General features: G+C 35.1%; 2 protein-coding genes across 2 annotated transcripts; one reads left to right on the forward strand and one right to left on the reverse strand.

The window, feature by feature from the left end:
* Positions 1-886: 886 nt before the first annotated feature.
* LOC143572127 (uncharacterized) lies at positions 887-2,530 on the reverse strand. Its single transcript, XM_077057368.1, has one exon. It carries the CDS (start codon positions 2,528-2,530, stop codon positions 887-889), a length of 1,644 nt encoding a protein of 547 aa, XP_076913483.1.
* An 8,790-nt stretch (positions 2,531-11,320) lies between these two features.
* Positions 11,321-12,384, forward strand: LOC143572120 (UPF0496 protein At1g20180-like). The gene has a single exon (XM_077057361.1). It carries the CDS (start codon positions 11,809-11,811, stop codon positions 12,367-12,369), a length of 561 nt encoding a protein of 186 aa, XP_076913476.1. The 5' UTR covers positions 11,321-11,808; the 3' UTR covers positions 12,370-12,384.
* The last annotated feature ends 4,813 nt before the right edge of the window (positions 12,385-17,197 follow it).

A 17,197-nucleotide genomic window follows, 5' to 3' on the forward strand; every position in this document is an offset into this window, starting at 1 on the left:
GTGCCATTGCAAAGACCGTCAAGTGGATTTAGATTTCTAAGGAGTACTATTGGTGCGTTAACTTTCAGCTCAAGGATGTGTGGCGGGAGACTGTTAAAGTTCATTAGATTAAGGTACTCTACCGGGTATAAAGACGCATTGGCATTGTTGTCACCTGGTTGGGCAACTATGGAGTCGATACTAATGTTCGTTGTTATTGTTCCTGGTGTTATGTTTAGTATTGTTGTATTAAGTTCATTTACCGTGTCATTTTTAGGACAAACAATAGCCTTGGTTGATAGTGTTGTAGCAGATGGGTTGGCCAAAATTTCTTCATCATATATGAAGTTAATTAGGTCTATCAATGAATTTTATTTAAAGGGAATCAAGTATTGTGGTGGTATTATTTTTTTTTTGTGGTTTGTGGTTCGTTAATGTCAGTCGTGCCTATATCACCATCGCCTACAGCGACCAACCATGACGAGAATGAAGATATTGAATGTTGTTCTTCTAATGTTAGATTTGGTCTGTGTAGACGCATGTTTTCTGTTAGTTTGTACACTTTGAAATGCCTCCAAAGATAAGATCTTGGTAAGGTAGATGAAATGATTGTCGCGTTGGAAGCCCCCGGTATTATAGGAAGAGTTTGTCTAAAGTCGCCACCAAGTAATACACACTTGCCACCAAACAGCCGATCAGGGTTGTTAAATAAGTCTTTTAACGATCTGTCTAATGTTTCGAGACACTTTTTGTCATTCATTGGAGCCTCATCCCATATGATAAGAGACGTTTCATCTAGTAACTGAGACAGTTGAGTGTTTTTCTTTATTTGGCAAGTTGAGTTGTCCGTCAAATCAAGTGGGATTTTAAATCGTGAGTGGGCGGTTCTTCCTGATGACATTAACAATTATGCAATCCCGGAGGCAGCAACAGCCAATACAATTTTACCAGTGGAACGTAATGAAGCAATTATTGTTGTCCATAAAAATGTCTTTCCTGTTCCACCATGACCATATACGAAGGCTAATATTTGTTGACTTGACGAAATGGCTGATGTGACATGGTCATATATCAACCTTTGTTGTGGGTTGAGACGTGTTAGAGACAATGCATGTTCTGATGCTAACAACTGCGTATCGTAGTTTTTTTCGTCCATCAAGAGCCTATTTTGTAGGCGTTGTAGCATGTTGGCATTTGGCATTGGCAAACCGTAATCTTTTAATGTTTTTCCAGAAGGACTTAATCGTAGTAATAATTCTAGCTCGAATAAGACATACTGCCTTAGGTCATCTTCATTTGCAATGCCATATGTTCGTTGCCCATCGTCTGCCATCTTTTGCCAATGTTGTTTCCATAGTTCAAGTGGGTTTGATATCTCACAATACAAAAGCATATGGCTGAACAGGGATCGTAATTTTGACGTGGAGGCCCAATTTGATGCCTCATCAATTGTAGATGACCATTCTCTATCATCACCCAATAATCCTAACGCCTCACATGCAGCACGAAATGTCGGATAAATTTGACCATTCACCGTTCGTATGCAAGTGTACAAACGACAACCTTTTTGGTAACTTAACAACATGCGTAGGTAAAAGGTCTCACCACAACTTGGATGTACGTATATAAGCCTTGCTATTGGTGGTGTCTTTCTAGACCATCTTCTTATCCAACTTTTTGATTCCCACCTATACTCTGTAACATAGTCAATATATCGAAGGTGACGACCAGTGCTGTCAAATTGATTGTTACGTAACCACTCGGTCAACGTGGTAAGTCTATTGTATGGGTTGTGGACGAGACTATCAAGGTCATCATTATCCCTAAAAGTTATGTTCTGCATATTCTCTAAATGGACCGCGAGGACTTGTACAGCTGGATTTCTGTCATGAATTAAGAAATTAAAAATCCTCCAACATGCTTCATGTGTACATATGAATCGACCGTCAATGAAGTTTTGTATTTCATTGAGGTGTGATACGTCTTCATAATGGGTTGTACCAGTAGAGGCAGGGGTCTTTATTATAGTATAGTGAACACGATCAGCACCTTTGGATATGTACTTGAATAGGTACTTGATAAGCATGCTCCAACCACGGTACTCAACGTTGATATGAGCCATGTAATGTAGACATAGAGCACGGTTGTATGGAACAACATATCCATTGTCTAGTGTGACGTTGTCCTTGACAACAGTGAAGCCATTTGACCGGCACCTATAGTGAACATACCCATTACTATCAAATGACGTCTCTTCTTGGTAATATTTTGGGAAGTTCTTTGAACAATTACCAGATGACATACATGGTGATGTTGGTCTCAACAGACCGCATGGTCCGTGCATCATGAGATCAGTAACGATCTTGTGTAGATGAGGATCAACATTAGGGTCTGGTATCTCCCCAGATATATAATCGTCAACCTCACTTTCGTCCCTTATCTTACATACAGGATTTACCCATAAAAGCAAATGACAATGAGGGAGTCCTCTTTTTTGAAACTCGATGGTGTATAAATCTACATCGAATGATAATGGCAGCAACGTCAACATAAGTTGTAATAATGGTTTACATAAATGAATGTGTTTTTGGTCATACTAATAAATTACCTGCGGGCACCTCTCCAAATGGTTTCTTCTCTTTTAGAAAGCGGATTAACGACCTTACTTTTATTTGAAACTAGCATTTTGCCCCGCCGCGTTGCGGCAAGAGCAGTGGAGCACAATTTTTGTTGTCGTTGACATATGTTTAGACATTAGTCATCCAAACACCAAGTACATAAAAACATTGGCATATGCATATCGTAATTTCTTGCCTATGTTTTCATTATACAAAATGCCAACATTTCAGTATGGTTGCCATTAACAGTAGCAATTAAGTGTTGAATGTGCAACGTACCAATATATTTGACCATTAAAAAGTCAAACTTTGTGGATTATTATAAACTTAATCAATAAAATAGTTTTGTAAATTACTTTGAAATTTAAAAATTTTATTAGATGAGACTGCAATAGTTGTTGACTGTGAAGTTAATTTGTGACCAGCGTCCTTGTTGAAATGGACTCAAGCTGCTTCCATATAAACAGCCCTGACACTTCAATTTGAACACCAAACCTTATAGGAAAATTTAGATGAACCAAATTAGGCTTGTAAATGAAAGAGAAGTAAATATACATTTAGGCTCACGAACATAAAAAATAAGACAAAAGTAATACCTAGTTACTTAACACAGATGAAGACCCGTAAGCTCTATTCAACAAAACAAAAGTGAGCCCCTACAAAATAAAAAATCCATAAATCATACATACACATTCATGCTTATGAAAGATAAAAGAGTGGCATATCCTACAACAACAGCAATGTGACATGAATCAAAATATGACAATATTGATCACTAAACAAAATAACCTGCACATATTTTTTTTCATGTTTGGTTAAACTTTAAAGTTAAACAAACAAATATGAATATGCTCTTGCTCATGTTGAGTTTAATATTCAAAGATAAATTGGGCCTTCTAGTAATTATTAATGTGGTTGTTTTAAGATCTAAAACTAATACACAAAATTTATGAACCAAGAAACTTACAAATATATAAAAAAATGTGTTAACAACAACTCAAGGGAACAAAGTGTATATGTATGTAGTTTGTTAATTTCAAACTTATATGAGTGTCCGGTATTCAGTTTAAAACCAAATGAATCAAATCAAGTTACATAATTGGTTTGTAACCAAAACCGAATTAGGTTTTGGTTCAAAGATTTCCCAGTTGACTTCAAGTCGAATTAACCGATTTTCACCAAATTACCAACATACCATTGTTTTTAGGCCTTATTTTGTATAATTTCTGCTTAACTCAAAAAATCAAATATAGTGTTTCGCGTATTACAGTTTCGCCTAAAGAAACCCGCAGGTATAATATAACAACCAAGTCGCAAAACACAATACATTAACCATAATATTAGTTAAAGGGGCTTGTCTAAACCTCAACAGCAATCACAAAAAGACCAATCAAATACACATGCATACAGTAACACATATATAATAAACTAAAATGGCGTTAGAAACAAACATATAAAGTGAATGGTATCAATAAATCACATACCAATAACTGTTCATTTGATTCGGTGTATGCGTTATAGACGCCGCCGTAATAGCTCAATTAGAGTTTCACTTCAAAGATTATGGTAGATGAATTCAACTAATAAACGGCGATGAGAGCAGACGACTGATTGTAGATGACACCATCCATGGAAGATTGATGGTAGGTTTTGCTGTATGGGGATTTGCGATGGATGAAAGAGAAGACAGTGCAAAGCCCGTGATAAGTGGTTCAAGTTGCAAAGCATGAAGTACAACCTATGAAGCATACAGACCTTTGCAATTGTTATATAAATAATACTTTGGCAATAACATCAGGGCGGTCCTGTGGTTTTAGTGATGGAAATTGTGACATATATCTTTCAATCTCTGGCCACTTGACATTACATGTGAAGGTAATGAAGTATTGAGGAATGCCATGAACTTTACAGATCACCAAAGCATCTTGATAGTGCTTGTACATGTAGCGTGGCCCACCAGTAAACGAAGACGGAAGAAACGTTCGTTTGCCGACCTCTCGACCTTCGGTGTCACCACGTTGAACTGCATCATATATGCCTTGAAGAAATTCGATACGAAATATATTTTGATTGTTTCTTATGTAGTCTAGACGATTTTCTTCAATACAGACATATGCATCAACCATATATTGTTGTGACAGACGACCTCCCCTTAACAACAACGTGTAAACATTATATCGATCATGTAATACGTAGCTGTAGTACATGTTGATAGTCAGACTTTTGTCTTGTGAACCGTCCGGTTCACGCAGCTTTAGACTTGGTGACCATCCGCTCTCACCAAATGGGAGAAGCAACGGATAATGCAATGGCATGTATAGTGAGTGCAATTTTGATATGCGTTGTGGCGTGTCGTCCTTATGGCGAATAATTATGTCAAATCGGTGACACGATGGATCACCATCGGATACTATTGCACCAATAGTTCCAGGAACGGGTCTGTTATATGTACGAGCACGATCAGATCCATAAAGGCATATGTTGAAAGTTTGCATGTGACCGGAGGAAATCTCTAGCCATTCGGAAGAGCTTGACAAGTTCATTACAACTTTCCAATATGCGTAATATTAGGCTGACGGTTTCCGCGTTAAGCTCAGAATGAGTTTCATTACTAAATGCGTGAAGTCTATTTGAAATCTCATTGTCAGTGTCGTAGACATACATTTGTAAAAAGCGTGGTCTAGCATCTGCAGGAGGACAAAGAGAGCCTAGCCAGTGATGAACCTGGCCTGCAATCTTGAAAACATAAGGACCTGGACCTCGATTAACACTATTGTCAACCTTTGCACCAAAGGAGGTCATGGAGAACATGGAATTGTAAGCTCTAATATTTGTTATAAAATTAGACCGTTGGTAGAGATTTATGAGTGAAGTGTAAGGTCTTCTTGGAAATGGCAAAACTACGCGTCCACCTTTGCAACACTGATTATACTTAACACACCGATTAGTAGAAAGTGACACAATCCGTTCATCATACCAAAAGAGGGCACCACAAAATTGACAAATTCTGTCACAATCCCCATTATCAATATAGAGAGAAGTGGATGACGAATGAGAGGCTAACGAAGATCGACTTGCAACGTGCCTAGATGATTGACAATGAGTTTGATTTGACGAAGTAGACGTGTCAAACGGTAGGTGAGAAGCAGAACGCGATCTCTTGCGTAGGGACATTTAGGTTTATTGCAAAGATTATAGTAGAGACTAAGAACGGTAACGCTAGAAACAAATTACTATAACCAAACTAATTTAGGCGCCTGTTATAGTGAACGAAGAAGTTTAACCACACAATTCAATTAGCTAATTTAAGTAAATACATGAAAATGTTATATACATACAACCAAAAAGTGAAGAAAACAAACCTGAAACAAAGTAGCAGCAAAGTAGGTTGAACAAAACAAACGGGTGCTGCGTAACAAAAAATTCAGCATTTAGTTAAGATTTAAAAATAACCTAACAAAAAACAAGATACATGGCTCGTTCTCGTATACGATATTAGCATGTTATTTAATACGTGTGCCTCTTGTTTTTACCATTTTGTAAGTATCATTAACTGAACATCACATCTAACTTTTAATTGATGACCTATGTAAGTTATAAGGAGGTTGAATAAGCAAGCCCAAACACACCCTAAATTAGAACCTATAAATGTAAAACAAAATTTTTAAAGTAAAGAACCAATTGCTATGTAATCAGAATAGTACATATAGTTCAAATTTTAAAAAAAGCCTGACACATGAGCTAAGGTTGTGCATCCATATAACATCTGTTAAAATAGTTAAAGTCAAAGCATCTAACCAAACACTATACTTTAGAAAGGAAAAAAATTAATGAAAATAATGATATAATTCATGATCTATTAGGCCACATACACAGATAATAACATACACAACCATGCTTCCCCTGCAATGGAACTGGGGCACGTAAGTAACTACTCTAGTTTTTCTTAAACTTTTCATTTCTAGTAAATTTATCAAGTTAGATTATATAATAAACTTCAAATGATCTTATTTGAAGATTCATATTACATAGCAAATGAATAATGTATATTTATGTATGCTAATACTGTGAAGTTATGTACTTCTCATCACATTGTAAAATCAAATATTAACGAAACTTATGATCTCAAATAATTATTTAACATTTGTTGCATATGTTATTATGTTATTCTAATTTTGATAGATGTCATTTTTTTTTATTACAGAATCATGCAGATTTTGCACAGGAAGTGGTATTGTAACAGTTGAGCTTGGAGGTGGAGAAAAAGAAGTTTCTAAATGCATAAACTGTGACGGTGCGGGTGCTTTGACCTGCACTACATGTCAAGGCAGCGGTATACAACCTCGGTACCTTGACCGCAGGTATGACTTACCCAAAATATGTCATGTGTAGTTTACATGTTATTAAAATTACTTCAAGGTCATAAAATTGTGAATTGCAAAATGATAAAAATGCATGTTCATTTAGTAGAAATAGTCCAACTATAAATGGATTATCAAAGCATATTAATGTTGATTCAAGGGCATTTTTGTCATTTTAGCACCAGATGTGAAAAAACTGTAAATCCATGGGCATTAGTGACTCTAAATGACATAGAGTTGAACAATAAGAACATATGTCATCAAACAAATGAATCTGCATGTGATGTATTTAAAACTGTTATGCTATTTAATGTCTTACATAGGTGTTTGTGGTCGGCCATGTTATCATCGACGTTTTAGGATACAAAATTCATCATCTTTGAATATGTTACACATTTACACCAACCATTCATATTTCACTAATTTCTATTAATTTTCTAATACCTCTAAATTATATTATTAATTTAAACCAATACTTACCAGATATTGTTAGAAGTTCTAATATTAATATTAATTAAACTAAAAAAAATGTCACTTCGATTACAAAAACATAAACGTAAAATGCAGAAAAGTTTAATATCTTCCACTAAGTCAACTAAAATATTTATATTTCACATTATGTGTAGAAGACACCAAAAAGTTATAGTTATGGAAGTATAAACAACAATGATAACATCGTTTTCAGCGGTGTCTTTCATCAAATAAACTATAAGCACCAATGATAAAATCATATTCAGTATTAATGACAGACAACACTAACCAAATTAAAACATTAGGGTTTATCAAATCAGACAAAATTAGGCAAATACAAAAATAAACACCCCTAACGATAAAGTATCACTCTACTAACGCCAACTGTAACAAATCTGCATGAAATCAACCGAATTACAAAATTGGGGTTTTCCGACTGAGATAAATCCGAGCCACATAAAGAGGGAAAGGCAAACCCTAAAATAATGAAATAAAATTGTAAGCGTAAACACACCTGGTAAGATGAGAATTTTACTGGAAGATGAGAAATTACTGGAACATCGCACAGTTTCTTTGAAGTTTGGGATGACTGTAACTTTAAGGTCACCCACATGTTTGTCAGCATACCACATGTTTGTTAAAGTTTACATACAATACAAACCACATGTTTCTATGTACAATTGAAGTGGCACAATGTACAACAAATTGATGCAACAAAAGTTGGAAATTGTATATATATATAATATAATAATGAGAAATATAAAGTCCCTTTCTATATGGTGTAATTGTAGAAAGAATGAGTTTTTTCAATAGGGTTTCTTTTTTGGAACGATCAACTAAGTAACACCGGGTACTTCGTATACGGTCTTCATTGGCTAAAGGTAGTCTGAGCGGGCATGAGTTCGAACGGACGGCGCCTCTAGCGGTCTACCTATTGAGAGATTTCCCGGATAAAACCCGACCCCCAAGCCCGTCAAACGACACAACAGCGGGGAGCCGGTAAAACCAGGTGATATCAGGACTCGAACCCTGGCAAGACAGTGTCATCCCTCATATCTCTCGTATAAATTTATGACAGTGAGGTTTGAACCTCATACTACTCACTAAGAAAGTAAATGCTCTACCATTGAGTCACATCCAACTATATATTATATCTTTTAATTGAGCATTTATTATTTTTGTTAATTTTATTAAATGAGAAATGCAAAGTCCCTTTCTATTTCTCTTTGGTGTAATGGTAGAAAAATATGAGTTTCTAAATAGATATTTAATATTCATTTATAACATTTTGAGGACATGGGTCTCAATAAAGGAAGAATAAGATATTCGTGATCTCTAATTCGATCGTCATGGTATTTGTGTTTTACCATCAGGGATTTCGAGCGGATGGGTTTTTCTCGGGACTAGAGAAAATTAGAAACGCTTAAGGATTCTGTACGGTTATGTTGAATCAGCTGACGGTAGCCATTTGCTATTGAGTCATTATGTATGAAGCCCCTAAATATTATGTGTTTGTTGAGTGTTAAAAAAACATGAGAATAAAATTGATTGTAAATTAATGCGCATGCCCTTTCCATTAAACATTTAATTTTCTTGTTATTATTGAATGAAAAATTGAATATGAATTTAATGTACATTTCTCTTTCCATAAAAAATTTATTTTCGTTAATATTGGAATAAATTTTGTTGTAAATTTAATAGACGTTGCACCTTCCTTTAATCCTTTATATGGCTAAATCAATACCTAGGAATCTAGGAGTACGTCTACACTCGATGCCCCATGGCCCATAATCAACACAACCTCACGGAATAAGGATGAAAACCATAATATGGGCAGACATAATAAACATTATAGTAGAAAAAAAAAATCAAAGCTTTACCTAAAACTAACAAAGTTTCATAATAAAGTCAAGTGAATAGTCAAAAAGAGTCAACATTCATCTATAACTTTTTTTTTTCAATAAAATCATTATACATAGGCTGATAATCAAATTAACACAATATTTATCCTTTTAATTTGAAAAGCAATGATTATACAAAATCAAAGGCAAGTAAACAACAAGCTACTCATGTCAACAAGATTGATAACACACTATAAATAACTAAGTTGATAACAAAATCGAAAGTAAAAGTGGTTGTAATGACCACTCTTTACAATCTTCACTCCAAAACGTGTTGCTGAACCAAATGCTTTACAGTGAGTTAGAAGGCCTAAATGTTGAACATCTCACATCAATCGTCAAGTTGGATTAAGTAACCCAAATCTACGATTTCTCGACTTACCGCGGTACGGATCATATGATGTGATACAGTATCACCACAACCATCGTTCACTTATGTTGTCCATCATTGTCATATAACCCCGTTTTAACTATATATTCCACCTCTTATATATAAGTTATAACCATACCTTATGAGCACACATCACTAACCCACACATCAATGTTATGAAACCACGTTATCATGTTCACCAACCATTAATAAAACCCTAACTAGTAACTTTATATCAAAATTATCGATAAAACGCTAAACAGAAGTTTGTGAATCCAATAAATGAGACACAAATGAGACCAACCTTATTAGGACCCCCCCCCCCCCCCCCCCACATCAAAGTTCTAAGACCAACCCATATAAGCGAAGCACCAATTGGAAAAATGAGATGATTTGAGTTGATGTCGAGTTAAAACAAAAAGAAATAATAAAGAGAGGGTAGAAATGGATGCTCGTAGTGTTACAGTGGCGGTGATGAGCGTATAATAGCTAAACTCGTTTACAATGGTCATGAACGAGTTTGATTAGAAAAGAGAGTGTAGAGAGATTAATTCGAATTTACATTATCATTTCAACATACCACATATTGTCATATATAATTTTATTCAAAACTATATATGTTGGTAATTTCCCACAATTCATTGTAAGTCTACCTATGTCTAGTAACTAATGAGTACACACAACGTAATATACATTCCACTACCATAAGTTAAGATTTTGATTTCTTGTTATTTGTTCACAACCACTAGTTTTTCAAGCATCTTCTTTATCAAGCTTTGTAGAGATAAATCCAAAAGTAAAGGTGTAACGTGGCAACATCTTACGTTGATATTTCCTTGCACATATAAGTTATTGTACCTTGTAAACTTTCCTTTTCCACATGTATATAATAAATAACTTATGTTTGTGGATATAACAAAATCTTCTTACACAACTTTATAACAATTCCCATTTTTCACTCATAAATCATGTAACGGTTTCTTAACTACCATCCCGACTTCATCTATATCTATCTATAGATCTATACACACTCTCTAGATATATGTACACGTATATATGTGTGTGTACATAGGACTCTTTCTAGATATATATGCACGTATGTGTGTGAGACTCTCTTTCTCTTGATGCGATAACGTTGGAAGGAAGCAAACGTGTGACTAAACAAACTACTTTGGAACTTGTTAGAAGCCTATAAATACACAACATGCCTTTCAAGTCTAACCTTTCTTAATTTTCACAAACACGTTCAAGTTTTCCACGTTCAAGTTTCCTTCATTCAGATTCGACGGTAATTGTTTATCCATTTCTACTATTATCTTCATCATATCTGTCGAAATTTTTCTTCAGGTGATTATGTGAATTACCTGACACGCTCTTATACCACTTTGTTGGCGGTAGTGGTTGGCACCAATAACCGTTGAATAGTTATTCAACGGTTATTCAACGGAAATTAACTTTATTAAATGCTAATCTAAAGTCTTAAATATAGCATGTAACATAAGATTAAACATTTATAATATAGTTCATAATTTTAACAATATCATCATATTCAATATGTGTGTTTTTAACTTTTAATATAAAAGGTTTTAATTTATTTTTATGTTTTTTTAGGTAAATATGATGAAGAGACCAAAAGCAGCTTTATAAAAGAAACTGATACTATTAATGTTAACCAAGAATACAAGAACACCTTCAGGACACAATCATACACAGATATATGCACCAAAGTTCAAACCCATATTCAGTTAGATGCTGAACCATCTTCATCATTGACTCATGATGGCTACATAGTTCATCTATGTGACATCCTGTTGGAACCACAAAGTGAAACCCTAAAAAACCAAACGAATACCTTCAATCTCCACTATCTACTTATTGACTTCTTTAAAGCCAGCTTACAGTCATGGATGATATGTGAAGAGCTTCTTAAATCCATCCATCAAGTCAATGTCGACCATCAAAAAGTGAAACAAATTATCAAGCTAGCACAAATTAGGGTTTCGAATGGTATGAACATATATGATGAACTTGCTTCATAATCATCGTTAACGAACCCGTTATCCGAATTCGGTCCACAAAAGTTTCCCACATTACACATTAACCATAAAATGTTATTAAGGAAATTAACCACAAAGCACTTGAGGATTAAACGAAGGCGAAAAATTATCAACTTTTTTAAGAAGGCAAGTGGTTGTGCACTTATAGCTTCGTATACGGTTCTAACCGTTGCTTTGGTAATTCTCGCATGTCATGGTTTGGTTGTGACCTTGGCGGCTCCAGGGTTGATCCCGTGTTTGTTTGGGCTAATCAAGAATAATACAAGATTAGCGAAGAAAAAGGTTAAACCGAGTGAGCTTAAAAGGGTTGGCGCACAACTAGATGTGGCTGCAAAAGGGGTTTACACAATGATGAAAGATCTAGACACAATGGGTTGGCTTGTGAGAAGATTACACGACGAAGTTGAATTTGGGAAGGCGATGGCTTGTAGATGTTTTAGAACCCAAAAGGCGGATGTTTTGGAGGAGGTGATGAGAGAGTTTAGGGTTCATGAGAGTTGTTTAACGGAGCAATTGGAAGAACTTGAAGATCATATTTACTTGTGTTTGCTTAATGTTAATAGATCAAGAAAACTTTTGGTAGAAGAAATAATACACATATCAGAGAACTAAGTTTAATTACACGTAGCCAAAGGATTCATCTCATGTATATATCATTCCTTTTGAATTAGGGAATTCATTCTTTGTTTGTAGATGCATAATAAACACACGTGTAAATATGTTTTGAATAAAGGTTTTAGAAAATTGTCGTAAAAATTTATCGAATTTATGTATGATAGAGCCCTATTATAATATGTAATGTAACTTGTGTCAGTATCATCCTTATGAAAGAATAATGGCACAATAAGACAGTCTAGTCTGGGATGGGATAAGTTACTAAGTGAAATACATGTTTTAGTTTCTTGTACTCATTTAAATTTGTTGAGGAATAAATCTTTGGTCTCGAGCGAGTGTAACACCAAGTATCACTTTTACATAATTAGTTTATTTTATAGAAACGAATTAAGCCCGACCATGTGACTTTTGATTATGTGTGGTTGTTTAACTTGATTAAATGTTTGATCTCTAGGGTACCTTGACCATATCTTATATGTTGATGATATTTTGATCATTAATGATTGTTAATCAATTATGCATTTGTTTGTATATCCTTGAAAAGGTGGTTACATTTGTTTTGGATTCCTTGTATCATTTTGTATGTGTGATTTAGTTTACTGGCGTATATTTGTAATTTATATTGATACTCCTAAGGAATTTTATGAGCTCAGAAAAACATAGTTCTTGAAGAGCATCAGTCGTTACAATTTAGTATTTTCCTTTCCTTCGATGAGTGATAAATTGATAAACATATCAATAAAGGTAACGCTCCTTCTGTATATAGGCTGAGTGGTTAGAACTTAGAACTACTATTTATGAAAAGTCTTATCCCCGAAATTGATTCATAACCAAAATTCTTTCAATTATACATATACAACACTGGGAATAAAATTATAAATAGAAAGAGCGTTCTCGGTTCGTTTTTGCACGTGCTTTTCGTATTAAGTTCATTTAAAAAAATCATTTTGTGAGATAAATAAAATCAATTTATGTACACATAATATAGATACAATAATATATGCAATACATTTTTCATATATGTTATGTAATTATTTGCTTTATTTGTAATTTTATAATTTGGATCACCTCGTGTGTGACACGGACTCTAAAACTAGTTCAATAATAAAGCGTGACACGGGCTCTAAAACTAATATTAAAACAATGCTAATTGAAAAAAATACAATCACAATCTGCCAAATGCGATCATTACCTTATGTGAACTAACTCTAACACAAATATCATAGAATAATGAATCAAATCAGTATTATAACTACAACATGACACTGTAATCACTAATCAACGTTAATTTGTAAAATTAGTTAACATTAGATTATGCAAATTATACCGTTTGATAAGTGAACGGTTAGGATAACACAGTGAGTGATTTCGAGATGCAGAGCTTCAATTTGGTTTCTGTTACGTTATTGTTAAGAAGCCCTAAACTAAACTGTGTTATTATTATTATTATTATTATTATTATTATCAGCTATGGACTCTTTATGTTATCTGTGCCCTCATCATACCTATTTGAAGAAACATGGATCTACACTTTTAACGGGGCCTAGATCCAATGAGTCCACAGGGTAGGGTGCAATAACAACCAACATGATATAAGCTCAATCTTCCAAAGTCCAGTGACAGAAACCTTCAAAGCAGACACCGTGAGCTCGTTACAAGAATGACAAGTGTGGGGTCTTTTCGTACCCACCATTCGGCGTGAGAATAAGTACAGTTTTAAAGAAGAGAAAGTACTTAAGTATTTAGAGTGGATAGTGGGGAGTGAATGAATACCTCATGCAGGTTATGAACGTATTTATAGCCGAATAGTGTGGGAATGTGATTGGGCCAACTGTCCCATTCTAGAAGATCCTTCGTAACCGTCTGGACACGTGCCCTTATATGATAGGTTGAGCTATACGTCCCATGTGCATGGTTATTACAACATGGACACGTGTCTCTTTATGATATGACGAAATAACCCTGGTCATGTGCACGTAGGGGTGCAAACGAGCCGAGCTGCTCGCGAGCTACTCGAGATCGGCTCGTCAAAAAGCTCGAACTAGCCGGGCTTAATCGAGCCCGAGCCCGAGCTCAAGCCTAAAAGTAAGCTCGTTTAATAAACGAGCCCGAGCCCGAGCTTCACTTATCGAGCTAGAGCCGGCTCGCGAGCCTAAACGAGCCTGCTATTTATATAATTTTTAAAATATATATTTAATAATTATTAATATATATGTGTGTATATATATATATCATGTTATAAAAATAAATAAAAATAAGTAAATACTATATATTATTTAATACAAAAAATTATAATAGAAAAAATATATAATAATAATTATATTATTTAATAAATAACTTATAAAATGTAAACGAGCCGAGCCGAGCCGAGCTCGAGTTTGAAAAATCTACTCACGAGCCGAGCTTGAGCTTTGAAAGTAGAGCTCGAAACGAGCCGAGCTCGAGCTCGAGCTCTATGTAAGTTAAACGAGTCGAGCTCGAGCCTGATCGAGCTCGGGCTCGGCTCGGCTCGTTTGCACCCCTATGTGCACGGTTATAACAACCTGACCAGCTGTTCGTCATTCATTTGTTGAGGGGTCACGTATTCTCCAAGAAAGGATATTGGTAATTCTTCTAGAAGGTAATTAGTTAATTACAACTGTCTTGTGGCTTTACCCTCAGTTCATCATAGCGGGTGAATATACTATCCCGCGGATGACTTCTAAGGGTGCTTGGATGCTTCCGCGCATGGTCTCTAAGACATACCGTCGTTCTTCCTTTAGTGAGTTATGCGGGTGATCCATATATTCCGCGGGTGACATATGAGGGTATTTGGGTCTTTTTGATACCATACCTCTATACTATTAATTTTATTTGAGGACTGTTTTTATAATTTAAAGAGTGATCATTTAGGGTGTCGTAAATGAAGAGTTTTTATATTTTAAAAAACGCTTTGATTTTTCTTTATATTTGGAAAAATAATGTTCATCCCTTAATCTCTTTTAACTTTTTAATGTTTTTTTTAAAGTGGTTGTGAGTGAGTGAGGAAAAGAGAAAAGATAATGATAAAGATATAAAAAAAATATTATTTAATTGAAATGAAAAGAAAATATAGTGAGATTTAGTGTAATTTTTAGTTTAGAGGTGGGATGAGAAATGAGAATGCTCCAACTCTTTATCTAAGTTATTATTATTAGAGGTGCACAAATCGAGTTTTTTCTAATACCCGGGTTCGGGTATGGAACCGGTTCCGGGTATGATCGGGTATTGGAAAATCGGGTATTGAGAGAAATCGGATATGGTTCGGGTAGGGTATTGAGGAGAAAAACTCAACCAGATGCACCCGGGTAGGGTATGATCGGGTTCGGGTATAACCGGGTACGACCGAGTATTAATACTCGGTTTTAAATTTGTAATTCTTTTATTCATTTTAAATTCGTTTAAAATTTAAATTTGCTTTGTAATATATAAAAATAATTAAAACTATACTATCAAAACCATAAATCGACTTAAGTACAAATTATTTACTTAATAATATGAATTTAAAAAAAACTTAAGCATAAAAGTTGTGAAGTAAACATAAAAATATACTATAAAAACTCATGTATTATTTTGGGTATTACAAAATTGGTATTGGGTATCGGGTATAACCGGGTATGGATATAGGGTATGACCGGTTCCGGGTATTTACATGTATAAATCGGGTACGGTTCCGGGTACAGGTATTGAGCTCAAAAGGCATACCCTATACATACCCTAGGGTATGGTCGGTTTCGGTTTCGGATATTGAATACCCGGGTATAAAAAAACCGATTCCGGGTATTTTTTTCGAGTCCGGTTCCGAATACGGGTTTTTTTAACACTTCTAGTTATTATTGTTCAACTGAAGTTTGGTTATTTTTTTTTTCACCTCTAGACTACACACTCATTATTTTTTCACCAAAGGGTCATGACTTGATACTTGATAGTATCCATGGGTTGGGATTCGACCCAATGTGTGCTCAAGTATTAAATAATGAGTGTGTAGTCTAGAGGTGAAAAAAAAAACCGGACCCGGAACCAGATTTGAAATAAAAACACGGAACCGGTTATTTAATACCGGAACCCGTACCCGACTCTACCCATAGGGTACGGATAGGGTATGCATTTCGACACTAAAACCCGAAACCGAACCGGACCCGATTTGTACCTGGTAATACCCGAAAACCCGAACCGGTTCCATACCCGGAACCAGGTTTTTCAGAAACCCGAAACCGGGTATTTCAAATACTCGATGTATATCCGAAAAATACCATACAAATACCCGAAAAATACCCCTAAAAGTGCAAACTTTTAAAATATCCAAGCTATATCCGTAAAATACTTGGTAAAAAGTCAAAAAAACCTGAAAATATTTGTTTTTCAATACCCAAAAATAAGGTATTCAAATACCCGGTTATATACCCGACCCGAACCCGATGCATAGGGTACGATTTTTATAGACAATACCCGAACCCGAACCCGATGCATAGGGTACGATTTTTATAGACAATACCCGAACCCGACCTGGGTATTACCAATACTCGATTTTCCAATATCCGGTTAAACCCGAACCCGGTTCCATACCCAAACCCGAGTATTTGAAAAACCCGCTTTGTGTACCTCTAAGTGTGTGATATCGATACCTCTAAGTGTGTGATATTGATGAAAGTATGAAATAAAGTTTTGGGTTTGACTAATACAGTATCTCTCAAGTAGGTTAAATCGAACATAGCTGTCTACATATATGTAATTAATAAATGAAGAATAATTAAAAGACGCGGCAAAAAATAACACACTGAAGATTGGTGAGGAGAGCACAACCAGT

The sequence above is a fragment of the Bidens hawaiensis genome, unplaced genomic scaffold (assembly GCF_021521415.1).
Source record: "Bidens hawaiensis isolate Kalapana, Puna unplaced genomic scaffold, B.hawaiensis_p1.1 tig00025751_1, whole genome shotgun sequence".
Taxonomy (NCBI): Eukaryota; Viridiplantae; Streptophyta; class Magnoliopsida; order Asterales; family Asteraceae; genus Bidens; species Bidens hawaiensis.